This window comes from Phascolarctos cinereus, unplaced genomic scaffold (genome assembly GCF_003287225.1).
Source record: "Phascolarctos cinereus isolate Bilbo 61053 unplaced genomic scaffold, phaCin_HiC Scaffold_9;HRSCAF=440, whole genome shotgun sequence".
Classification (NCBI taxonomy): domain Eukaryota; kingdom Metazoa; phylum Chordata; class Mammalia; order Diprotodontia; family Phascolarctidae; genus Phascolarctos; species Phascolarctos cinereus.
Genome location: NW_027556402.1, coordinates 264,583,597 through 264,609,668, shown reverse-complemented (window position 1 = coordinate 264,609,668; position 26,072 = coordinate 264,583,597). Strand labels below are relative to the sequence as shown.

Genomic DNA, 26,072 nt, shown 5'->3' with positions numbered 1-26,072 from the left:
CAGGCTTCACTCCTGATGGCTTTGGGCTGCCTGGGGCTGGTTCTCTGGGCCTGTGTGCTTTTGGGTGCCTTCTCTGCCCCCATCTCACGGCCCTTCCCCAAAGGCCTCCTATCACTCGTCAGAGTTCAGAGGCTGAGGGAGGAAGGCCCAGGCCCTGTGCTCAAGCTCCTCTGAGCAGGGTGGCACCAGCAGAGAAGCTCCCATGAAGTGATGGGCCTGAGTTCTGAGGGAAGCTGGTAAAGGCCCCGCCCTGACCCGCCTCCTGTACTCCGCAGCAGCAGCCTCAAGGCAGCTGTGCCTGTCCTTCCAGGGCCTGCTTCCCTGTGTTTACCTTGTAGAGTCCCAGAGGCCCACCTCCAATGGTCAAGCACATAGTGCACACACATGCACACATTTGCACAAGCCCAATGCATGCACACATACACGCATGCATGCACATACAGATGCACGTGGATACACATGCCCCAAACAGACACACACATGTACATAAAAGCACATGACTACCCACACAAGCATACAGGCACGTATGCCTTCTCAAAAGCACGCTCACAAGCACAGGATTCAAATACCCACACTGACACACACACACGCACACATGTAGGTATGTTCATAATTGATATATGCACCCCACTCCATGCACTACCCTCCAGTATACTCTGGCACACATAAGCGACACATACACACATAAGAACACCTATGCATGCACTCACACATGTACACAGCACACCCCCAAAGGCATGGCACAGAACGCTCACGTGCATGCCCAACGCAAACACAAGCACACGTGCACGTACTAGAACATGCCCACACATGCGCGAATTCAGTACACAGAACTCACACAAAGCACACATGCATGCATATGCACACACATGCACGCAATGCATGCACTCACAATACACAAATCACAATAACGCAGGTGCACGCCGTGCCCTTCCCCCCCACCTTGCTGTGACAGGCAGAGAACGTGTTGCTGTTGATGATGGCGCACTTCTTCTCAGCCCACGCCTTCCGGTAGGGATTCTGGAGGCAAGGCTCCACCACGAAGCTGATGTCGCCGCACAGGGGATTCTCCTTCCAGGAGTTCACAAACTCCAGCTCGCTGGAGGCCACGTATTTGCTGCGAGCCTCAAAGTCGTCCTTCATGTTGCCATTATAATTCCCGCACAAGCCACACAGGGCATCCTGAAGAGCGCGACCCGGCTGGTCACCTGTGCCCCGCCCCCACCCTCGCTCAGCCTCGGTGATCCCTGCTCCCCCCACTGCCCCCGCGCCTCTGCTCCCTATCGCTGTCCCGGAATCTGACTGGGGAGTGGGCGCTGAGAGAGCTCACGACTTATCTTGGAGATTTTTTTCCTATCATCTCTCTACCCTGCCAAGAAAAGTGAGGCGGTCACAGGCAAAAAGTGTGGGGCCGTATCTGAAACCAGTGCGCTGAGCAGCGTTGAATTTCTACATGGGGGTGTCCCAGGTCAGGCCAGACACAGCATGGCGGAGAACGTAGACTGGAGAAGCCTCCCACTCCCCTCCTCCCCATTATGGAGGCCCACAGGTGAATCCCACAACGTAGGGGTCTGGGGAGGGACACCGTGGCCAGAGCCCCAGGCTGGAAACGCGTCTCTGCCGGTGCTCCCAGGCTGCTGCGAAGAGGGCAGGGCAGGTGTGGCACCGTGGGGCTCCCAGGAAGGGGAAGGAGGGAGCCGGGCACCCCGGGCCAAGCCTCACCTGAGAGTTCCGGATCACCTTGATGAAGGTGCTCATGCGTTTGTTCCATATGAGAGTCAGGTTGAACTTGCCGGGGATGGTGACGTCGAACATCAGGTGCAGAGCATTCTTTTTCACCTGGACGTGTACCTGGGGGTTCTGCCCCCTGGTGGTGTACGTGCCATCTGACAGCACAAGGGAAAGTTCCTGCGAAGGGGCAGTCCTTGTTGGGGCCCCCATGCAGCCTGGACATGGGGGCCTGAGCCAGGAAGCCCCGTATTGGCCCCTCTCTGAGCCTCAGGGAGGGTGCCCCTGAGAACCTAGAAGCTCAGGCATGGAGACCACTTTCCCCCACTGGGCGACCCTGGGCCAGGCGACTTCTATGAAACTTGTGTGTGTGTGGGGGGGGCTAGAGTGACCAGGCGACCGCAGATGGCAGCCGCGCAGATTTGGACAGGGAGGTGTGGACCTGAGAGAAGCCCAGGAGGTTGCTGATGGAGGGCCATTAGTGGTTGTAGGGAGGGGTCAGGAGCGCTGAGGATAAGAGCAGCTGTCCTGGGGAGCTGGGGCCTTCTGGATACAACTCCATGTGGAGGTCATGGGTACAGCCCGAACCACCCTGAGCTCCTGCGGCCTCGGCCCTCATTGTGGGCCTCCATAGGATGGCTCTAGCCTGTCACTTAGACAGTTTGGGCTCCCAGGGCCCTAAGGTGGGGAGGTCCTGCCTGCTGTGGGGGCAAAGACTTGGAGGTTCAGTCCCAGGCTCCCAGGCCAGGTGTTTCTGAGTGTTTCTGAGAGAGAAGGCAAAGACACAGGACTTGGTAGCCCTGAGGGCCAGGTTCTGGCAGTCTTGAAGGAAGCAGGGAAAGAAGTAGGAGTGGGAGGAAGAGAAGAGAAGGGAAAGGAGGGAGAGAGGAGGGGAGGGGAGGGAAGGGGAGGGAGAGAGAGACACAGAGAGACAGAGAGAAGAGAAGAGAAAAAAGAGAGACAGAGAGAGACAGAGATAGAAAGAGACAGAAACTGAGAGGCAGAGAGGCAGAGAGAAGAGAGAAATAGAGAGAGACAAAGAGACAGAGAGAGGAGAGTGAAACAGAGACACGGAGAGAGTGAGAACAGGAGAATGAACCTGAAGGCCTGAGGCCCCTCCCCGCCCCCTACCAGTCTGGCTTCTCACCCCAAGAAAGAGTTTGATGGCCCGAGAGCAGGTGACCCCTGAGTTCCCGCAGATGACATTCTCTGTCACAATCTTGAAGGTGGGATGAGAGTTGTTGGCACTACAACCATCCTGAGGGAGAGGAAAAGTTTGTGTAAGCACAGCAGAGGCCTGCGGGAAGGCTCCTCTCCTGCCATCAAGGACACCAGCAATTAGAGTGTATGAGAGCCACAGAGATGCCAGCCTCCTGCAGGGGTTCACAGGCACCTCTGAGGCAGAGATGCTGGCCTCCTGCAGGGGTGCCTGGATATGCCTAGGGCTGGGGATGGCCCTGCTCCATAGCTGTACACCCCTTGGTGATTGGCTCACCGTGGTCAGGACGTATTCGCAGTTGCCATCAAACACAAAACGCTGCCCATCGAAGGTGGTCAGGTGGCCCTCCCCATAGAGGGCGCAAGTGGAGGAGCACTCGTCTTTCTTCAAACATTCCCATTTTCCTCGCACGCAGGTGCTAGATGGGGGGATGAGGAGGTGGGGAGAAGAGAGTGGTCAGTGGGATGCTCTGTGCCTATGAAGCCTGGCTTCTGAGGCTTTCCCAGTTCCCTTGGGGACGGCATCTGCTGTCCCATAGAGCAAGGTCAGAGGAGGGCATGTGAACCCTTTGGGGCTGCCCAATGCAAGGGACTTGGGATAGAACCGGAGCAAGAGCCCCCTCAGCCTGTACCCCCCAACTTGAGGCCAGATCCCAACCAGGGTCATTCAGGAGCCAATTCTCTGGGCAGTGGGCCAGGGGGCTGAGAGGGGCTGAGGCAGCCTGCAGCCATCTCCCTGGGAGGCCAAAGGCCATTGAAGGCGCCATCTTGGTACAGTGGAAAGAGCATTGGGTTTGGGGTCAGGGGATGTGGGGTCCAATGCCTGGCATGACCACTTGCTAGTTGTGTAACTGGGGGAATCCCTTTCCCTCTCTAGGCCTCAGTTTTTTCATCTGTAAAACGAGGACTGTACACTAAATGACCTCTAAGCCCTCTTCCAGCTCTGAGCCCACACCAGAGTGAGATTTCCTGGGCTATGTCTCAAGACAATGTCCTCTCGCCTCTGCTTGTAGACTGCCTCCAAGGGGAATGAGCTGCTTAAGCCCGCTCTAGACAGCTCCCATGGTTAGGAAGTGTTTGCTGACGGCCCACCTAACTTGGCCCCTGGCATCTTCCCCTGACGCCTCCTGGTTCTGCCCTCCAAGACCAAGCAGGATGAAGCTCCTCCACGTCCGAGGCCCTTCCTTATCCTGCTTGCTCCACCTCCAGACACTATCCGGCTCATAAACATCCTTCTTAAGCCTAGTTTCCAACCATGGAATCCAGGCCTCCAATGAAGTCTATCCAGGGCAGAAGGCTGGGGCAGTGATCGCCTCCTGTGGCCCATAGTGGTGGGAGCTTTTCTAGCTGCCCTGTCCCTCATGTTGGGTGTGTCCCTCTGTAGTGTCTCAGTCTTTCACAGATACACACACAGATATGGACACACACACACACACACACAGCCACCCCCTCAACGCACACACACACACACGCAGACACAGATACACACACAGACCCAGATATGGACACACACACGCAGCCACCCCCCACCACAGACACACACACAGCTACAGTCATACACAGACACAAATATGGACATACACACACAGCCACCCCCCACCACAGACACATACACAGATACAGACACACACACACACACACACAAGCAGACACAGATACACACAGACATAGATATGGACACACACACGCAGCCACCCCCCACCACAGACACACACACAGCTACAGTCATACACAGACACAAATATGAACATACACACACAGCCACCCCCCACCACAGACACATACACAGATACAGACACACACACACACACACACACAAGCAGACACAGATACACACAGACATAGATATGGACACACACACACACAGCCACCCCCCACCATGGACACACACACAGACACACATACACACATGGACACACATGGACACACACAGCCACCCGGTCCCAAACACACACACACACACACACAGCTACAGTCATACACAGACACAAATACGGACACACACACACAGCCACCCCCCACCACAGACACACACACAGATACAGGCACACACAGACACACACAGGCAGACACAGATACACACAGACATAGATATGGACACACACACACAGCCACCCCCCACCACAGACACATACACAGATACAGATACACACAGACATACACAGGCAGACACATATACACACAGACATAGATATGGACACACACACACACACAGCCACCCCCCACCATAGACACACACACAGACAAACATACACACATGGACACACACAGCCACCCGGTCTCAAACACACACACACACAGATACACACAGACATAGATATGGACACACACACACACACATACACAGCCACCCCCCACCATAGACACACACACAGACAAACATACACACACGGACACACACAGCCACCCGGTCCCAAACACACACACACAGATACACACAGACATAGATATGGACACACACACACAGCCACCCCCCACCACAGACACATACACAGATACAGATACACACAGACATACACAGGCAGACACATATACACACAGACATAGATATGGACACACACACACACACACACACAGCCACCCCCCACCATAGACACACACACAGACAAACATACACACACGGACACACACAGCCACCCGGTCCCAAACACACACACACAGATACACACAGACATAGATATGGACACACACACACAGCCACCCCCCACCACAGACACAGACACAGACACACATAAAAACTCTGGAAGGTGCTGATTCTCCTCCTGCAGATGGTCAAAGTGACCTGGCCTTTCTGAGGCCTCTGACCTTGCCTGTTCTGAGTATCGCTATGTCACATGGACCTCAGACCCAGCCAGGAAAGCTGGGGAAGGGGGCTTCCTTACCACGTCTTGCATTCGGTTTGAATTTGGGCTCCTCCTTGGTAAGAAAGGCCCCCAAACTCGCAGGGGCAGTCGTCAGGTGACACGCAGTCCCCATCCAGGTTTTCATAGAGTCCCCCAGCACAGACACAGCCGGACTCACATTTGGTGGGCACCTGGAGAGGATGGAACCAGGGTCGAGGGGGTGGCAAAGAGAGGGGCCATGAAAGGCAAGGGTGGGTACCAGGCCACATTCTGATCCAAAGCCAGGCAGTAGAGGTGGCGCCTGCTTAGGACCCTGGAGGCAGGGAGGGCCCCAGTCTGAATATCAGCCTTAGCTCTTAAGCCTGTGTAGCTAAGGTGCTCCTCCTGCTCTGGGCCCCCATTTCCCTCCCTAGTAAAATGAGGCAGCTAGACTCCATGGGCTGCAGCGTCCCTTCCAGGGCTAAATCATTGCCGGTCATTGGGCAAGCTGCCGACCTGGCTTCTCATGGCTTTCTTAAACCCCTCCCTGCCTCCCCCAAACCAGCCGCCTGCCTGCCCCCAGAACTCCGGGCAGCCCAGCTCTCTACCCTTGCCCCAGGCCTGGTGCTGATCGTAGCCCCTGTCCCCAAGATGCCTTCTCTGTCCCCGAGGCCCAGTGGGGTCATAGGGGGCTCCTTGGGGGAAGGTGTGGCTTTGCTTTGGGGTCTAAATCTCCAGGTCAATCACCCCCCTCACAGCTAGTGGATGTCCTCCCCCAGAGCGGGGGGTGGGGCTCCCTACTTCTGCCCTTTCCCCTCAGCAAAGAACTTACACAATCAATCCCAGTGGCTAACATCTGGCAGGTGGGAGCACAAGCAGCACCATATTTACTATCTGAAGCCTGAGAACAGGACAGGTACTTCTTGGGGGCCTTACAGGACTCTAGTGGAGAGGAGAGAAAGAGGAGGAGGAAGAGGGGGAAGATGAAGGAGAGAAGGAAGGATATGGGAGAGGAGAAGAGGGAAGGAGGAGGAGGAGGAGGAAAGAGAGGGGAAGAGAGGGAAAAGGGTGAAGGCAGGGGGAGGAGGGGAAAAAGGGGAGGAGAAAGAGAGCTGATGAGTTTCCTCTGATACTGCCCTCACTCCAGGCTGCCAGCTGTGGGGTACTCACCCCTGTAGCCCTTTCCCCGCGTACCTGAGAGATTTTGAGGTTTGCCTGTACAGCTGAGCCTTCCGTTAATGCAGTAGCTGTGACAGAGAGGAGGGAAGGGATCAGCAGAGCCCCTCTATCCCTGATTGGTCTCAGGGAGGCTGGCCGGCCAGGCCCCAGCCTTTTGATCCCACAGCATTTCTGAGGACACTAGGGCTCACTGAGGGAGATTGACTTGCCCAGTCCCCCAGCTCCCCACCCATTAGAAGCAGGCCTTAAACCCAGGGCCCCTGACCCCAGCCCTGCTGCTTCCCCTCCTTGCCACCTGTGTGTGCCTAGGGCTGACACAGTGCTGGGGTTTGGGGGTCTGTGGCCCAAGAGGAGGACCCCAAGAGACTGTCGAGCCCACCCCCTGATTGTACATATAGGGCCACACAGTCATCCCAGAGAAGGGAAAGGACCAGTCCAAGGTCATGCAGAGCCCTAGTGCTCCTTCTACTCTTTCCTGCCCGGCGCCCAGTCCCTCTTCCCTGGGGCTGAGAGGAGGTAGATGGCAGCAGTGAAGGCTCAGGAGGTGTGCTCTCTTCTTTCTGCTGCTGTCACTGCCCCCTTTCAAGCAAGCACTGTTGCCCATTAGAGCCCACATTTCTCTACTGCTTTAAGGTTTGCAAACCACTTTTCTGGATGGGGTAGAGAAGAGGATAAACATCTATGCAGTGGTTATTATTTGCACTGTGCTAAGTGCTTTTTACAAATATCCTCTCATCTGATCCTTAGAACATCCCTGGGAGGTGGGAGCTATTGTTAGCCCCATTTTACTGATGAAGAAGACAATGATAGATGACTTGCCCAGGGTCACCCAGGTAGTAAGTGTCTGAGGCAGGATTTGAATTCAGATCTTCTTGACTACAGGTCTGGCACTCTCTTCACACGTAGAACTGCCCGGCTCCTGCCTCTGACCCTCTTCTGGGTGCCATCCCCACTCTCCCTGGTGCCGGCCCTGTGCCCATTCTTATTTCTGTAGGTCTCTGGTCCAGCTCCCGAGTCCCATCTCTGTGGTCAGTTCCAGAGACCAGGAGCTGGCCACCCAGCACACAGCGGGGGAGCACTGAAATGCCCCTGACTAGTGTATGGTCTCTGCTGGCCGTTGGGCTAATAAGACCCAGCCTCTGTCCACAGATGGATAGCTCCTCGCTGTCCTGGTGGGAGAGGAGATAAGCCAGCAGTGGGGACTGGAGAAGATGACTGAGGAGGTGGTCAGGCCTTTGGGCAGCTGAAGGGCTTAGGGATACATAAGGGGAGAAAAGAGAGCGGTGTGGCCTGGGGGTGGAGGTCATGGAGAACATGTGTGTGTGTGTGTGAGTGTGTTTGTGTTCATGTGTCTGTGTGTGTGTGTATGTATGTGTGTAAGTGTGTTTGTATAAGTGTGTCTGTATAGGAGTGTGTATGTGTGTGTTTCTGTGTGTCTATGTATATCTGTGTGTATGTCTGTGAGTGTGTGTGTAGGACCCAACTGAGGCTCAGACTCAGGTCCAGCTGTGTCACTCCCCTGCTCATAGAGTCCCGTGGCTCCCTCCTCCTTTCAGGTCTGACTCCAGCCCGCCCTTTTGGACCTGGGTCCTGTCTCTGCTCTGTGCTCTCTCTCTGCTGTGCCCGGAGCTTGGCACACCATCTCTTCAAGGCTCACAGCTCATGAGCTGCCTCCTCAGGGAAACTTTTTCCCTGAGGCTCCTTGGCTGTCCTGCTTTTTCCTCTTTGCAAGACCCTTTGCTGACCCCTCTGGATACAGATTAGATTTCATCCATCCTCTTGCCTCTGAACTTGAGGTCAGTAACTTTCCAGCCCAGCCAGACTGAAAGATCATGTGAGAGGTGACCTCCCTATTGTCTCAGTTCTAGCTTGATTGGCACTGGACCAGCAAGTGGAGGCCTAGCTGCCCCCTTGTACTGATGGGACTGTGGGCGAATCACTTACTGACCTTGTGTCTCAGTTTCCCCATCCATAAAATGGGGAGCAACCCACCTCCCTTGGGCCTCAGATGCTCAGAGAACAGGCCTCAGACAGGTTTGTGGAGCTCACCAGGGAATTCCACTGATCATGGTGGACTGGTCAGCCAGAATGAACTTCTGGTCTTCCAGGAAACAGGGGCATTGGGACTGGCGCACACATTCACTTCTGTGGTCCAGGTAGGTGCCTTCTGGGCAGTTACAGCCATCCACCGGGATGTCACTGGGGTGGCATTCGAGGCTGTGGTCAGCAAGGGACAGGCAGGTGCGGTCACAGGCCTGGCTATCATAACTGAAGGTCTGGTTCCCAGTGCAGGAGATGGCTGTGAGCATAGGCCAGGAGGGAATTAATACTTGTGTGCCCTTCCCCCAGAATGTTACTGAGCCACGCAGGGCCACTGGTGGGTTATGCTAAAGGGGTGGCCAAGGGCAGCCTGGAGATGGACACCTCCCCCCTGCTCCTGACCAGGGCTGCTGAGGGTGGGCCCCTCCCCTAGACAAGGGGGCTCCCTGGGGACACATACTGCAGTTGTCCACAGCACTTCTCCAGTCGGTCAGGATGAGCCCCATGTAGGCGCACATGCGGGCGTAGGAGCCCAGGGCTGAGCAGATGTAGGGGAAGGTCTCCTCATAGTTGCAGGCCTGGTAGACACATCTCTGGAAGCACAGCAGGAAGGGTCAGGGTGAGGCAGAGTGTGTGTGGGGGGGTCAGTGTTAAGGCAGAAGTGTTGGCAACAGAGGGAAGCAGCTTCCACAGGGACCCCAGGAGGGGGGAGGCTCAGCCAACAGGGACCATTGCACAACTCCAGGCACTTTCTGGGACTGACTCCTGCCCAGCTGGACACAGATGTGGTCATGGAGTGAAGTGCCGGGTGAAGTGCGAGAACTGTGCCAGCCTGACCCAAGGGCGGCGGCTCTTGGATTTTTTCTCCTGTTTGTCCATGTCTTAACCGTTTTCAAATGTAATTTGCCCCCTGCCCCAATTAACAAGCATTTTGCTTTCATTCCCTCCCATCTCCCCTCCCCCTCCCACCCCACTGCGAAAAGAAGAAAAGAAGAATGGAGTCCTCGTGACAAATATGGGTGGGTGTTTACTGTTCAGTCGTGTCTGACTCCTGATGCTCCTGTTTGGGGTTTTCTGGGCAAAGATGTGGGGTCTGCCATGTCCTTCTCCAGCTCATTGTACAGATGAGCAGCTGAGGCAAACGGGGTAAGTGATTTGCCCACGGTCACACAGATAGAAAGTGTCTGAGGCTAGATTAGAACCCAGGGCTTCCTGACTCCAGGCCTGGTGCTCTATGCCCTATGGCACCCCCTAGCTGTAGGCTCAAGCAAACCAAATTGGGGGTGTCCAAACATACACACCCATATGACTATACGAAAGGCGCACATAGTATATATGCATACATGCACACATGTGTGTATGCGTGTGTATATACACACACGTAGGCATGCAGCTCCACACCTAAGCCTGTCTGTCCCTCAGCAGGCTGCCTCCCTCTTCTTGGGGTGAGCCTGCTCGGCTCTCGGGTTCTGCTCCCTCCCTCGACATTAGTCCGGACGAGTCAGTGCAGGCCATCGCCTTCTCCTTTGCCCCTGCTCACCTGCTTGATGGGCCTTCCCTGTCTGGCCCCCATGAGAGCTACATGCCTCAGGCATTGTGGGGACGTGAGCCTGCACTTCCCAAGGCCGCCACCGGGTCCTGCGAGCAGCCTGGGCACCCACAGCATAGCCGGGTCACCTGCAGGAAGGCTGGGCTACAGGAGGCCTCAGAGACTGCCCACTAAGGAATGGGGGGCTGTCCTCTACACTGGTAAAGGGGCATGCCTCCTGGGATCTCTGGAATGTACAATTCCAGAGTGTCCCACTGAGGCAGCTGGTCAGTACCACAGTGCCCAGAGCACTGAGAAAGACCTGGGTTCAAATGCAGCCTCAGACACAGCAACTGTGTGAACCTGGGAAAGTCACTTAACCCATGTCTGCCTCAGTTTTCTCATCCATAAAGTAGGAACAATAATAATGCCTACTTTAAAGGGTTGTTGTAAAGTGCTTGGCACAGTGCCTGGCACACAGTAGGATGCTTATTGATGCTTATTCCCAGCATTTTGGGGGTAGGGGTAGGGCCCTGGGAGTGGTTGGTGTGATCTGGGAGGGGCAGCAGGGGCAGAAGCCCTACTGCTAACTAGCCATGATTGAGGCCTTCGACCTGCCTGAGCCTCAGTGTTCTCATTTGCCAAATGAACATAATAATAATTTCTATGGGCTTCACAGGCCCACATACTGTGTGGGAGAGAGGGGTGATCTGTCAAGCCTCATACTGAGTGTGTACTGGTGTGCATGTGTGCACATAGCCTGCGTGTGCATGCATGTGTATGCATGTGATGTGTGTGTGGGGAGAGCCACTACCTTGTAAAAGGGGGTTGGGTTGACCACTGCATGACAAGCCTCAAACACTGTCCCTTTCTTCACCAGCATGGAGCAGTGGGTCTCTGCACACATCTCTGAGTGATGGCAAGCACAGGGAAGGCCATGGTCAGCATGATGAATGAGGCAAGATGCCCACCCCCTCTTCTGTGCTCCAAGGGGTGGTGAGGTGAAGCTACTCTAGATGTGCTCCAGGTGTGGGGGAGGCTTCAGGCTAGAGGGACCGCCAGGGAGCACCCAAGGCCAAACGGGGTCCACTGCCAACCTGGGCTTGCTGGGCCTCTGGTTTCAGGCTGGCCTTGGGGCCTGGCTGCTGGGTGTGCCATGGGAAGCTGGTGGCTGCTGGCAGAGCCGGCCTGGGGATGGGCAGGAGTGGGTCTCAAGGGAAGAGAGGAGCCCCAGGGGATAGTGGAGCCAGAGGGAAAGGAGGCAGATGCCGGCTAGTCTGAAGGCACTGACCCAGGGCAGAGGTGCTCTGGGCCTCGAGGTCTTTCCCAGGGAAAGCCTAAGGGTGGAGGCTGGAGGAAGGGCCTGGGTCCCTGGGGTGGCTCACAGTGGGCACCAGACCTGGCTTGCCATGGGGGTGCCAGGGATGCCCGAGGGCAGGGCCTGGAGCCTCACTGGGGCACTCACTGTTTAGCTGGCTCATGGAGCAGGGGTCTGTCTCCCGCTCCAAGGCACTGGGGCAGTTTCCTGACCTCCAGGAGTCTACAAAGAGGGAGGCTGTGCCCTCAATGATATTCATGCTGCTCAGGAAATCATCCGTTGTGTCTCCGTTGTAGTTTCCACAAAGTCCTAGAAATAAGGACAAATGCAGTGACTGGGACACCCAGCTGTTCTCTATACACCTGTCTCCAAGCCATGGAGATCCAGGTCACGTGGGCAGCCTCGGAAGCTGGGGCCAGAAGGGACCTCAGACCCAGATCTGGCCAAGTGGCCATCCCGCCGTTTGACCCCTGCACCAATGGGGAGCTCACTACCTGTCCAGGCAGGTGTTTCATTTGAATAGCTGTAATTGGCTGTTTTCCTTTATGGAGCCTCTCCTTGTCCTGTCATCTAGTAGTAAGCAGAAGCAGTCCAGCCTCTCCCCAGATGTCAGCTCTCAAAGACAGCTTTGATGTGAATGTCATCTGGCCTCAGGCTTCTCTTTCCTGAGCTAACCACCCCTCTCCCTTTCAGTGGCCTTATTCAGCAGTTTCAAGCCCCCTCGACATCATGGTCACCATCCTTGAAGGCCAGCCATGCCTCTAAGATCTGGGTTTTGTAGCTTATGCCTAGGCACAGGTCTGGGGTCCACTTGGGCTTCATTGGCTCCCCTGGACTCCTGGGGCAGTCCGGCCCGGTTCTGGGTGACCTGGCTCAGCTACTGGTGCTGAAGTCTCTGGGGAGACGCCACAATGCCATAGCCTCTCTGTGCTGGCAGGCATGTCAGAGCCCCTCCGAAAAGGGGAGCTCCTTATCTCCTGCAGCATGCAGCCCATTCCTCTTTGGACTTGAAAGCCAAGCCTGCTCCCTGCCCCTTTCCCCCACTGGCCCACTTTTGCCCCTGGGGGCCTTGGCTCCAGGCCAGGCAGTGGGAAAGTCCTGCTTCCAACCCTGCCTCTGAAGCTCACTAGTTGGGTGACCTTGGCTGTCTGGGTAAACTGAGGCAATGAACCCAGAGGATTGACTGAAGGGTCTCTGAAGCTCTGCTGGGCTCCTGCCTGGGCATAGTGATTGGGGCTTCAGGGGACACTCACCTTGGGTGTTGCCCTTAAACTGGAGGCCGACTTTCACGTAAACCTGGAACACGGGCCGCAGCTGTACCACCAGCTCCAGCCCAAAGGTGGTGGACATCTGGAGGTGGGTGGAGGTCTGCCTGAAGATTGTGATGTCACCTGCAAGGTGACCAACTCAGGCCCGGCCCTGGGGCCTCCTGGCCACCCCCAGGCATTCTCTCCCTATCAGCTGGCTTGGCTGCATGGGAGGGGAAGTCTCAGTGAATCAGGGACTGGATGCACCAGAGGCAGTTGGGACTCCCTAGAACTGGGAGACTCCAAAGGGACTCCCCATACCAGTGGCAGGGTGGGGAACATGTCACTTGTAGCAACTGTCCTGAGCCTCCGGTACCTCAGCACTGGCTGGGAAGCTGACTCTCCCTCACAGTCCTTGGCTCCCCAGGCCCAGCGGGGATCTTTATCCTCCCTTCTCACCAATTAGGAGCCAGTGAGAAAGGTTCTAGGCTGTGCAGTGGGACCAGAGTGCTGGGAATCATTCTACTTGCTGGAGTGCAGGCTTGTCCTGGGGCCTTCCCAGCTCTGAATTCCCTAGCAGAGACCAGGGGACCAATGAGGGACCATGAAAGTGCCTGCAGTTGGGGAGGGGGCATTGGGCTCAGAGTTGTCCTGCATAGGCTCTGCCCTGCCTGCCAGCCAGGAACAGCTGTGGGGTCCCACGGGAACCCTAGGCAGGGGGCTGGTGCCCACCAGGGGCTCATCATCACCTCTTTGGTATGGCAGCCACTTGATGTCCCCATCATCTGTGAGAAGCTCATCTTGAGAAATCACGATTTTGTCCTGGTGAGGGAGGGAGCCAGAGTCCAGGGAAAGGGGGGAGGGGGAGATGAAATGGGGGAAAAGGAGATGGAATGGGGGGAAGAGAGATGGGATGGGAGAGGGGGAGATACAATGGGGAGGGGATGATGGTAGAACAGATTAAGAGGAGCTGGCTGGCCAGGGGAGGGTGAAGTTGAGAATTCTAGCCACAACCACCCAGTGGCTTTGGGATCACTGGGGATTTGCTTCCAGTCGATGTGTGCCCTCTGTGCCCTCAGAATGCATTTTCTTACTTTTCTTAACTTACCCATTCAGTCTTTTTCTCTGTGTCTCTGTTTGTCCATCTCTCCCTCTTTCTCCCTCCTGCACACTCATTCTCTTCCTTTCTCTCTTTCTCTGCATGTGTCTCTATCTCGGTCTCTATTGCTGTCTCTCTTGCTTTGTCTCTCTGTCTCTGTCTTGTCTCTCTGTCTGTCTCTGTCACATTCTGTCTCTTTCTCTCTGTCTCACTGTCTCTGTCTCTCTCTCTCTCTCTCTCTCACACACACACCCTTAGTCTTTCACACACTAACCATCCTTCCTTGGCCCTAAGTAAGGGCGGCACACCCAAGCTAAGGTTGGTTCCACACTCAGGCACCAGCCCATGTTTCCTGTTGTGGATCTTGGGGCAGGCGCACTTTGTTGGAGACACCTCTACTTCCACCCCAGGGCCTGCTTCAGGACCAAGGTAGGCTTTGCCTCTTGTCCCTGTGTCTTCCCCAGAAGAGATCTCTAAGTACCGCCCAACAGTGCCAGCTTTGGCCCTGTGCCCTGAGCTTACCTTGGCAGATGAGTAGATAACAGCTGTGAGCGAAGTTTCTGAGTGAGAGTAGCCGGATTTGTCGTACACAGCCATGAGGGTGCCATTGTTGGGCAGGCTCGTGCTCTGGGGGAGGGAGATGAAAAGGACAGCTTTGATGAGGAGACAGTCAGGTAAAGAGGAAGTCAGGGTCTGGTCCTGTCCACCTCCTTCCAATCCTGCTGCCCCTGAGCTCTCAGCTGCCTGAAACGGACCATCCCAGGGGAGCAGCAGCTTCCTGTTTCAACCTTAACGCACTCTTCCCTGGAAGGTGCCCAGACAGGGGGACCCTGCTCTGGGACCCGACTGGATTTTGTGGTTGCTAGAAATCAATCCATCAACCAACCAATGAGCATTTAAGTGCCTACTATGTGCACGGCACCAGCTAAGCTCTGGGGGTATGAAGACCAAAATTCAACAAGTCCTGCCCTCAGGGGTCTTACAGTCTGTTAGGGAGGGAATGAGACTATTTCCCCATAATTTCTCCTAGAAGATGAACACAGGGTCATTTGGGGAGGGAGGGCACAGAGCAATTGGGGGAACGGGAAAGGACTTACAGGAGGAAGCCTGGATTCTAAGAGACAGTGGTAAGGAAGGGAGGGCAGCTCTAAGCAGGCAGGGCAACCAGGGCAGAGCCTCAGAGGTGGGGGATGGGGCGCTGTGCACCCCAAGCTAGTTGGCCAATATGGTGGGAGAATGGAGCATGGGGGAGGTTCTGCAGGGCTTCGAAGGCCAAATAGAGTATTTTATATTTGATCCTGGGGCAGAAGGGAGCCAGTGGAGGTTACTGAGTTTGGGGTGACATGGTCCATCATGTGCTTTGGTGGCTGGCTGGAAGCTGGACTGGAGAGGGAAGAGACTGAGGCAGGTAGACCCTCCAGCAGCTACTGCAGTGATCCTGGCAGGAGGGGATGTAGGTCTGCCCCAGGGGAGAGAAGAAGGCATGTGTGACAGAAGCGACAAGATTTGGCAATTGATTGGATGTGTGCAGGCAGCAAGAGTGAGGAATTGAGTAGATGCTCATGGTGGCATTTTTTTGGCTTTCGTTTTTTCTCTTTAAGAATCAGAGACACAGGCATGTTTGTGCCAGCAGCCAGGGAGGGACGGAAGATTAGTGAGAGAATGGGGATGACATAGCAGGTGGTCTGCCGGAGGAAATGGGACAGAAGGAAATCACTTGGTCAGGGAAGGGCTGGGCCTTGGCAATGGGGAGGGGCATGTCTTCATGGGACATGATGGCAGAAGGCATTGGGGAGATATGAGATGAGGAGGAAGAGGTGGGGGGAGGAGAGGGAGGAGGAAGAGGAGTAGGAGGAAAAGGAGGAAGAGGAGGAGGAAGAGGAGGAAGAGGAAAAAGAGGAGGAGGAAAAGGAGGAAGAAGAGGAAGAGGAAGAAGAAGAAAATGAGGAAGAGGAGGAAGAAGAGGAAGAGAAGGAGGAACAAAAAAAGAGGAGGAAAAGGAGGAAGGGGAGGAAGAGGAGGAGGAGGAGGGGGGAGGACAAAGAGGAGGAGGAAGGGGAGGAGGGAGGGTGGGAGAGAAGAGGGAACTCATGGCCACTGGTCCCTGTTCTCTGACACCTATGAGGTGAGGCCCTGTCCCAGCCCCAGTGGTAACATGCGTGATTGTTCCGCCAGTTGCCATAGGGAACGCTGGCCCATGTCCAAGGCCATTCATTCACGTGAGGGCAGCTTCCCAGGAAGCTGACAAGGAACACGAGATGAGCTTGTGAGCTGGGAGGAACCCCAGCAGGCAGCTAGTCTGACTCTCCTTTTCTGTGAAGGACCCCCGGTGGTCACACTGTGGGCCCCGGGGCCCAGAGCCAGGCCTGGAAGCCAGGTCCTTGGGCTCCAGATACAGAGCTTTCTGGGCCTTGGCCTTGCTGGGTGGGCCTCCAGGCAGCCTCCGGCTAGTTTCAGGGAGAGGTAAGGGTGAAACCTTTATCCTGTTGTCTCTGCTCTTTGGAATCTTATCCGAGGGGCCAACTCAGCTATCTACAAGACAGGATTTCCCAAGGCCGCTCAAAAAAGGACCCACCCCCAGCTGCCTGAAGCACCACCATCTGCAGGGGATTCCTTTGCTCCCTATGAAGAAAGCCAAGCTCTCCTGGCCCAGGGATGGTCATGTCTGCCTGAGTAAGAATGAGCCAGAAAGGGAGCAGGGCTGCTCTGGGTGCGAGAGGAAGTCGGGCTGGGAGTTCCTGGTGGGGGGTGGGGGAGGCGGTGCAGGTGCAGGGAAGGCCTAGGGCCCCAGGCAAACCTCCCGTCTCCTCAGCTGGCACAGGGCTGTCACTGTCTGGAGTGAGATTCTCCAGAGTAGCAGACAAGCCCCCCAGCCTGGCCCATAACTGGGAGAGGGACTCAAGGAATGGCGGCCAGGTGATTGAGGGCTCCCTGGCAGAGGGGCCCCGCTCCTACCTTGACTAGGATGTAGGTGCAGGTCCCGTGGAAGCGGTATGGCCGGGAGTCAAAAGTGGTGATGAAAGACCCTCCCTCTAGGGAGCATCGGCCTGGACATGGCAGCTCCGTGCAGACCCACTGGCCAGAGGTGCACTGACTGTCAAGCACACAGCTCTGGTGAGGGGGGCCTGCTGTACCTCACCCAGGCTAGGCTTTTAGGCTCTGGCCGATCTGAGGAGCCCCCAGAGTCTAGGAACTCTGAGGTGTGCCTCCCCCGGGCTGTAGGGGTGAGGCTGAGGCATGCATGTGTGTGGAAGGGAGCAGGGCTCTCCATTTCTGACTTTCTAGACTAGTCCTGAGCCAGGTCACCCCAGGAATGAGGACAGCCCGCTCACTTGTATCCCACCAAGTCATAGAGTCCTTGGTCATTCTCAGGTCCTGGGAGGTTCTATCTGCAGAGCCAGACTATTGGGGGTGGGATCTGGGGTTGTCTGGGTGGTTCCCAGACTCCTGGGGCTAGAAGGGTCCTCAGCAGCCTCCAGTCCAGCGCAGACCTGACCCAGGACCTCCAGCATCTGCTTAGAGAGCTCCGGGGCAGGGGAGGAGGCTTCTGTGCTGTTACAAGCTGCCCCCTGCCACTGTGCCCTATAGCCACCTCCGAACCTCCTGGGGCAGATCTCTCTGGCCCTCCACAACCCCACTCCCCACCCAGGGACCCACCAGGTCCTGCAGGAGGTTTTCATAACTTCTCCAGGGGCGTAGATGGCTCGGTTAAACATGCAAGGACACTGCTCAATGGGGACACAGCTTTGGTTCTTGGAGATGTCATCGAGCACCATGCCTGTGGTGACAGGAAGAGTCTGAATTTTAGAGCTGAAAGAAAACTTGGCTCCTCAGAGATGACTAGGCCTCCCTCGGGAAGTCAAGGAGAGCCCTGCTGGGGCTGGAAGGGGGTGCTCTGGTGGGGGCTGGGAGGCAGGGCCCCCTCTCCATAGCAGGATGATGTGGGGGGACCCCTACTGGCCATCTTCTCCAGTTCCACCAGCCCCTCTGGTGTTTCCCACAGGGGCTCCGGGCCTCAGTTTACCTTCAGGGCAGAAGCAGCCAAAGGTGCAGAAGCTGGGGCAGCTGTGTGCTGGGTTGGAGCATGTCTTTATGCAGGGCATCCCACATTCCTTGTAGACCTGGTTGTCAGGACACTCCCCTAGCGCTAAGGCCACATGCCCAGGAGAAGCCAGCAGTGAGGAGAGGAGCCAGCAGACATGCCAGGCCCCTTCTCCTGTCTCCCTTTCTGCCTTGAGTCACCTAGCTTTATTCCTTCTCTGCACTAGATTGTGAGCTCGTTGCAGGGCAGATCTAGGTCCTGGCTGCACTGTCAGCCCTGGCCCCTGCCCACGCCCAGTGAATGGGACTTCACCCCCCAGCTGTAGACCAGTAAGGGATGCCCAGGGAGGAACCTCTAACCAAGGGAAGGCCCCGGGACCTGAGGGTTTTCTTATCACAGGCTCTGTCTGGGACCGTGGGTGGAGTCCTAGGCCCTGCAGAGGACCCCAAGGCCCCACAAATCCTAAGCATCGGCTGGGACTGGAGCCCTGGTCCTCCCATTCCAAGCTCAGTGATCTTTCCTCTGCCTCATCTGTCTGCAAAATACTCTCCTTGGAGAAACAATCATGGTATTTCTCAGGAGAGGAAACAGTCTCAGAGAAGTGACCATAGAGGCCATATCACTGAGCCTTCTTACCCTTCCTGACTGGTTCAAACTTTTATCCTGGGCCCCTGGCCTCCTGGTTGTCCCACCACCAAGACCCCCAGGCGCTAGCCAGGGTGGGGGCGGGGAGAGACTGCAATCCTGGGAAGGGGTCCTGGGGTGGGGGGTGGGGAGGCTGTAATCTAGGGTGGGGGCTGCAATCCAGAGGGGAGGGAGGCTACAATTTTTTTGGGGGGAGGCTGCAATCCCAGGTGGTGGCCGGGGTGGGGAGAAGATTTCTGGGGGCCCCTGGGCTCCTGCCACTGTCTATTGAACAGGCCCGGGGAGCCCCCAGCTCCTCCCGGGCACTCACAGCAGAAGTTTGGCCTCCTCCATTCGGTGACCTGCTGGCCACTCATGGAGCATTGCCGAGAGTACTCAGACAGCGTAGGACAGCTGCAGTTGGTCTGGGCCGGCTCCTGACAGGCCTCCAGGTCCAGCTGGCAGCGGATAGCAAAGGCGTCCTTGGACACATTGCAGTTGGGGCCCACCTGGGTCAGCAGCTGGAGACAGAGCTGGGTCTGTGCAGGGACGGAGTTGGGGGTCAAACTCATGAGGCTGCCCCAGCTTTCTGAGGGTCCTAAGATCCAACTGGGGGCCATGGGAGCTAGGGAGGCTCGGGGATAGCCCCAGGCCCACAATCCCTTCCACAGGTGAGCAAACAGAGAGGTCTGATGGGTGGAACAGGTTGGAGTGCTTCAGCACTCAGGACAGGGATAGACCTCTGGGCAGGAGCCTGCCTTGGGGCATTGAGGCAGTGGGGATGGGGGTGGAGGAGAATCTGTCTGGGCACATTAGGAGTATTAGAGTGGGGGCAGTCTGGAGGAAGGCACAAAGTCACGAAAGGGGCTGCAGGGGCCGCCAGGCCAGTGCCAACAACAATGTCTCTGCTATAGCCAAGCAGGGAACAGCCAGTCTGTTCTTGGAGACCCCCAGTGACGGGGAACTCGCTCTGCCCTGAGGCAGCCCAGCTTCTCCCGGTGAGCTGACTGGATCTGTGCCTCTGTAATCTTGATTTGTCACCTCAAATTGTCTTTCCTTTCTATCATTCCCCTTCCTGGCACTTGCTTCTGTCCTGGGGGCCATTAGGGTAAGGCTCCTCTCTGCTCCAGATAGCTTTCATTCCCTAAGCCTTCCCTTGTCTCCTACGACATGGACCCCAGGATGTTCGCTGGCCTAGTTGTCCTCTGGACGTTCCTGGCTCATGTCTCCTCTAAACCGTGGCTGGTGCCCAGAGGTGAACCCAGTCCTCTGGACATGCTCTGTCCAGGGCAGAGATGAGCAGCGTCTCACACCCTCCCCTCAGTCCTAGACCCTCTCAGTCTGTGACTGAATGAGCTCTCTGGACTTCAAGGGATGCCAGGGCAGATCACGGCCCACTCATGCCTGATTTCAGATCTTTTTCAGATAACTCCCCTGTTGTTGATCTGGGTGGCCCCAGACCTGTCTGACTGCAGGCTCTTTAATGGGGCAAGGGCATGGAGCTGAGTGGCCAGTGGCTTTATGGGGCCTCACTCCAACTCAGCCCCTGCACTGAGATCAGCCCAAGGCTTCTTTTTATTGAGGGCAGAGTAAAGTAGTCATAGCTTGGGCTAGGGCCCAAGGGTGTGAGCTCTCTTTCTGCTGGTGCCTGAGGGCTTTGGAATCTGTGCTGGAAGAACCTGCTAGGAAGGGGTGGGACACTCAGGGTGAGAGAAGGGCTGACCGCAGAAGTGTGTGTGTGTGTGAGAATGTGAGTATATGAGTGTGAATGTGTATGAATATGTATTTGTGAGTGTATATGTGTGTGAATATGTGTATTGTGAATGTGAATGTATGAGTGTGAATATATGTGTGTGCATGTGTGAGTGGGCGTATGGGCACATGTGCGGGCCCCCCCCCCCACAGCGTCACCAAGCCTTCCTCACGTACATGATTGCTGGGCTTCCTGGTGGCCGTGGGCAGCTCCTCGTAGGTACAGATCTCTGTGGGATCATCTAGTTTCTGCAGGGCTGCATATTCATATGGTTCCAGAAACTTGCCTGGCAGGGAGGGGGCAGAGTGCATCACAGCTGGGCACGGATTGCCAGTGCCTCCGCTAGGGCGCCCGAGCCCCACCTCCCCAGGGACGATTGAACTCAAAGACCATTTACTATGGAGCACAAAGACCAAAAGAGAACCAAGTCCCTGCCCTCAAGGAGCTTGCATTCTCCTGGCCCAGGGTGACAGGTAAATACAGACTGGCCATTCGAGCTGCTCCAGGCACCGGGGGCCCAAGAGGCAGGAGGGAGACAGGAGTGAGCCCGGGCATGGGGGAAGGGCAACACGCAAGCAGAGAGGTGGGGGCGGGGCGGGGCAAGTCCGGGGAGCAGCGAGTGGGTGTGTCTGGCTCCCTAGTTTTCTGTGGGAGTGATGGAAGGGAGCCTGCAATGGGCAATGTCAGGGCTGAGCTTGAGTCTCATTCTTGAGACCACGGCAAGTGACCAGTGAATCGTGGGGGGGAAATGTGGTCAGCTGGGCTTTAGGAAGCTGATTTTGGTGTCCATAGGGAAGGTGGGTCAGAGAGGGCAAGCCCAGTGACAGAGAGACCCAGGAGAAAGAAGGGGTGACAGCAGAACAGGTGAGAGCTAGGGCCATGTCCTTGTGATGGGAGAGCTAGGGACAGTGCTGGGCAGGCGGAGCAGATCCAGGGCCAGGAAGAGGGCCATCAGCTGAGCCCAGACCCTAGCTGGAGCCCTTTCCAAGGATCCCTTCCGCTTTGCTGGAGGGTGGCCTACACTTTCCAGGCAGGAGGAGCCCAGGGTCTCTCTTGGGGGCCTGCCTGGGGCCAGTTCTGCTTGGGAGCTAGAGGCCTCACCTTCCATGGGCCCATGACAGGGGCAGGGGACGGGGAAGAAGGAGGGGGAGGGGAGATAGGTGGGGGCTCAGTGCCAAGTCAATTCCTCACCATCTTTGCTCTGAAACTCATTACTTTCTTCACTGTCAAAATTCCCACACAATCCGCAGGTCTTTTTCATGTATTTTGCCTCAACCATGACCTGGAGGGAAGGAGAGCCTGGCAGTGAGTGGCCCCCACCTGGAAGTTTTCCAAGGAAGCCCCTGGACCCGTTGTTCCAGGCCAGGCCTTACCATGAGATAATCATCATCATTCCACATCACCACCAGCTCCATCTCTAGGAGTTTTGCCACCAGCCGCAAATTCTGCCCAAAGGGCATAATCTGGATTCCATTGCTGGTGTAGGGCAGGCTGACCACCCTGGAAGAGAGCAGCCCTCAGCCTTCAGCCTGACTGCCCCTCCTCCCTCCCTGAGGGCGGGCCCCTGTGCTCTCTCCCCCTGCTGCCTAGCCATGAGCCAGTGAGGGATCTTGGCAAACAGAATGTCAGCCTGCAGGGGCTGAGAGGTCATTTCACCAGCATGGAAGCTGAGGTCTGGAGCCCCGAGGTGTCTGATGGGCCCAAGGTCACACAGGGAAGGAGTGGGGGAGTCAGGGCTTGTGACCAGGCACTTTCCACAAGTGATTCTCACTCCCTGCTGCCAACCTTGGTCTTCAAGGTCTGTCTTTCCCCTGTATTCTGGTCTGCACTGAGGGACCATGAGATTGGGGCTGAGCCCCCAGCAACGCCTCCGGGCCTGCTGTCCTCTGGCCCCGCCCCACCCCCTCGGAAGCCAGCATTCTCTTCTGCTCTGCCCAAACCTCATCTTCCCCCACCCTGGGATCCTGCCCTTCTCCTCTCCTGGCTCTTGGGCAACCTGGGCATGAGTCCCCTGGGGACTCCCTAGCTGAGAGAGCTGGAGCCTTGGCTCTGGCCTCGGCCACCTGGCTGCCAGCAGCAGAGCTTACCCCGCATCCTTAGTGGAGATGACTGAGTTCTCCACAGTGATGACAGAGGGCCCCACTTCAATGATGATCCTGGTGATTTTCTTGTCGTGGCCCCTCCGCAGCTGGATGTCAAAGTCGGGGGAGGCGTCATTGCAGACAGCAGCTAAGATGTAGTTGCATGTCCCAGAAAAGTCGTAGAGATGTTTGTCGAAGGTGGAGAAGTGTCCCCCACCCCATGTTGAGCACCAGCCTTTGTTCAGGGCTGGGGGGGGGAAGAAGAGCAGGTCAGAGGTCATCTTACTGGGCATCTGGCACCCAGACGAGGAAGGCGAGAGCAGGAAAGGCCCTTGGCCTGGAGAAGCCCAGAGTTGGGAGGGTCCTCAAGAGACCTGTGCAGGAATCCTGGCTTTTCCTTGAACACGTCCAGTGATAGAGAGCTCCCTCCCTCCCAATCAGAAAGTTCCTTCTTGGAACTTCTCCTGGGGGTCCTCTGGGATTTGGCAGTCACCAGAACAAGTATGTCCCTGGAGCTTCTGTGTGATGACCCTTTAAAGACTTGCAGACAGTGGGCTTGCTCCCCCATCACCTTTTCTTCTCCAGGGTCAGCGCCTCCCAGCTCCTTAGCTATTCTCACTAGACTGATTTGCCTGGGTGCCTGTCCCAGGCAGTCAGGGGGCCACTCAGAACAGAGCGTGGTCCTCAGAGGACTCTCACGTGCCCTATCCTGGAAGCTAAGCCTCTCCTGATGCGCTCAGACATGGTGTTCAATGCCTCAGCTGCCACATCCCTCCCTGCTGACTCCTTGCTGTCCAGCACTAAAAGTCCACATTTTGGGGAACACGGGCTGCTGCCAAGCCCGCCATCCGCCTCCATTCTGTACTGGCCAAGGAAATGCCTCAAACCCAAGCTTAGGACCTTACATCTGTTGACCTTGCTTGCCCATCAGGGCTATTCTGTGGCTGCTGAGGTCCTGGCCCAGGGCAGCAGGAGGCAGCCGCATGGAGCCAGCCTCAGCTCTCTCATTTTGTAAGGGCCCGGAAGGGGAAAGAATCAACATTTACGGAGCATCTCCTGGGTGCCAGGCACTGGGCTGAGGCTGTTCTATGGCCAGGGTTGGAGCCCTTCTTTGAATGGTGGCCTCAGAGGCTGGCAGCACAACCCCCAAAGGGCGTGGCCCACAAGAGATTGGGGCCCAGGAGCAGGAGGGCCGTGAAAACCATCCCGCAAGCAAAAAGTAATTCTCCTGGGCTGCCCCGGCAAGGTCAGGGGGCCCTTGGAGGAGTGCAGGAAGGGGGCTGGCTTAGCCCCCCTTCACCCAGTCCTGATATGCCTTCTCTTCTTTTCTAGGCCCCCTCCCCCCCGGGTGCTGGGCACCCCAAGGGGCACATTCTTACTTACTGGAAGGCGGGTCCTTTTTCTCCTCTGTGGCCAAGGACACTGCAGCTCCAGGGCCTAGCGGCAGAAGGAGCAGCTCAGAGCAGTGGAGGGTGTGCCCACCTAGCCCCCCTTCCTCCAAGCCCCACAGCCTGGCCTCCCCCTTCCCTTTTCAGTTTCCTCTGGCAGGGTTTCCCAGGGAGGAGTCCAGGGGTACCCAGCATCTAGCCTCCCAAAGGTCTGTGACCCCTCTCTAGGTCCCTTGTAGACTCCTAAGGACCTTCTGCCTGGAGAAGTGCTGGGGCCCCCAGGGTGAGTTAGGCCTCCTGCAAAGGGGCTGTCTTCCCTATTGCACAGGGCAAGGCTGAAACCCTGGGGAAGCGAGTTGGCCTGAGCCCCAGGCCAGGGGCTTAGAGCCCTCCAGGTCCTGACCTCGGGCAGTCCTGGGCTTCTGCCCTGAAGGAGCCCCTCCTTCCTTGTGGCTGGGACAGGCCTTTAAGGCCCACTGAGGAGACCTTACCTGTAGTTGTCTGAGACTCTGTCCCACTGCCTGGAGGAATAAAGAAACCAGGAAGAGGAGTCAGTGTGCATGGCCTCTAGGGGCTTTGGGCCAGGGCCAAGAGAAGCCTCTGGATAGGTGGGGCCCTTACTGCAGGGAGACTAGGAATAGTGATATTGTGAAGAAAGTGTCCACCTGACTGAGTCAGGAGAGCTCAGTCCTGGCACTGACATGGCTTCCTGGCTGTGGGGCAAGTCCCTTTCTCGTGCTGAGCCTCAGTATTCCTTTCTGTTAAATGGGGGCGATGACTCCTCTCAAGACCAGGATGGGCCCAAGGCTGCTGTGAGGAATGTGCTCAGGAAACCTCAGATCACCCAAGAAGCTGGAGCTCTCAGAGTGACCCGGGCCCTGGAAGGAGGTCTGCTCTGGGAGGAGCTCAGCAGGCCCAGACCTCCTCAAGGCAGGCAGGATGTCCTGGCTAGGAGGCAGCACACTGTCCCAGGGACTGGGGGGAGACAGGACCGTTCCTCCTCGTGGAGCCCAAGGCCTGGTGGACACAGAACCTAGCATTCAGAGACCGTTCAGGGCAGCTGCAACAGGGGAAACTAAGGCCCACAGGGAGGCAGGGATCTGCCCAAAGTCCCATAGGGAGGAAGTGGGGAAGCTGGGATTTGAACCCAGGGCCTTTGGCCTCAGCTGTGGGGGCTACACAGTTCTATCAAACCTCCTCTGGACCTCTGCCCCCCCAGAAGTGCCCAGGACAGTGCTAGGCCCCACTGAGGAATTCTTCACAATTGAAAGTAGAGGCCTTAAAAGCCAAGTCAGGTCTGTGGGGGTTAAGTGCTCTCTGGCCTCTACCACTGCTGCCTCCTCTGGGCAGGTGCCAAGGCCCTGTGGGTGTCTGGGGGCTGAGGGCACCTGGCCGTCTCTGGGGGGTCTGGGGGCCGGCTGGCCCCCGTGCTGGGGAAGAGGCCCAGCTTGGCCCAGGTGGCTTCTCTCGGCCAAGATTCCAGAGCCGGGATTCACTCACCCAGGATCAGGCCCCTCTTCTCTCTCTGGTGTAGCTTGTTGGCAAAGTAATTGTCCTTCAGGCCTGTCCAGGGAAGAAGGTGGCATCCATCAGACATCCATTCCCTCGTCACCCCCTGCCATTGTTCATGCCCCACGTATTAAGCACCAGCTATGTCCGTGGCCCATGCCAGGCCCAGTGCCCACCCTTGGGCAGCTCACATTCTAAGAGAGGATAACCCAATGCAGACAGAAGAGGGGCAAGGCCGAGACTCTGGAGCATTGGAGAAGGCCTTCCTTATGGAGGTGACCCCACAGGGCAGAGCCAGGAACAGAGGGAGGAAAGCTGAGAAGGGCAGAACTTGCCTGGCCCTTTGCCAAGCTGCAAGCCCTCCTCTTGGGCCCGCCACCTCCCCGGGGGGAGGGGCAGTGCAGATGGGTTTTCACGGGAGGGTTGGGGTTTGGCAGCGGCAGCAGGGGATTCTACTCCTAGCCTCAGAACAAAATACTGAGTGACTGCCTGAAAG

The 26,072-nt window shown here is 56.7% G+C and overlaps 1 protein-coding gene across 1 annotated transcript in view; it reads right to left on the bottom strand.

Moving 5' to 3' along the window:
* MUC6 (mucin 6, oligomeric mucus/gel-forming) overlaps positions 1-25,664 on the bottom strand; it is a 59,654-nt gene extending 33,990 nt beyond the window's left edge. The window contains exons 1-25 of the mRNA XM_078148898.1: positions 25,568-25,664; positions 24,559-24,588; positions 24,063-24,116; positions 22,686-22,926; positions 21,972-22,098; positions 21,790-21,880; positions 20,775-20,884; positions 19,177-19,384; positions 18,204-18,326; positions 17,837-17,957; positions 17,135-17,273; positions 14,702-14,806; positions 13,830-13,902; positions 13,087-13,224; positions 11,981-12,142; positions 11,330-11,424; positions 9,448-9,580; positions 8,997-9,246; positions 6,963-7,015; positions 6,601-6,710; positions 5,829-5,980; positions 3,224-3,365; positions 2,876-2,986; positions 1,723-1,908; positions 943-1,182 (exon numbers count right to left, since the gene is read on the bottom strand). Coding sequence (XP_078005024.1) covers positions 943-1,182; positions 1,723-1,908; positions 2,876-2,986; positions 3,224-3,365; positions 5,829-5,980; positions 6,601-6,710; positions 6,963-7,015; positions 8,997-9,246; positions 9,448-9,580; positions 11,330-11,424; positions 11,981-12,142; positions 13,087-13,224; positions 13,830-13,902; positions 14,702-14,806; positions 17,135-17,273; positions 17,837-17,957; positions 18,204-18,326; positions 19,177-19,384; positions 20,775-20,884; positions 21,790-21,880; positions 21,972-22,098; positions 22,686-22,926; positions 24,063-24,116; positions 24,559-24,588; positions 25,568-25,664 — 3,291 coding nt within the window. The remainder of the gene's footprint in view (positions 1-942; positions 1,183-1,722; positions 1,909-2,875; positions 2,987-3,223; positions 3,366-5,828; positions 5,981-6,600; positions 6,711-6,962; positions 7,016-8,996; positions 9,247-9,447; positions 9,581-11,329; positions 11,425-11,980; positions 12,143-13,086; positions 13,225-13,829; positions 13,903-14,701; positions 14,807-17,134; positions 17,274-17,836; positions 17,958-18,203; positions 18,327-19,176; positions 19,385-20,774; positions 20,885-21,789; positions 21,881-21,971; positions 22,099-22,685; positions 22,927-24,062; positions 24,117-24,558; positions 24,589-25,567) is intronic.
* Between the last annotated feature and the right edge of the window lie 408 nt (positions 25,665-26,072).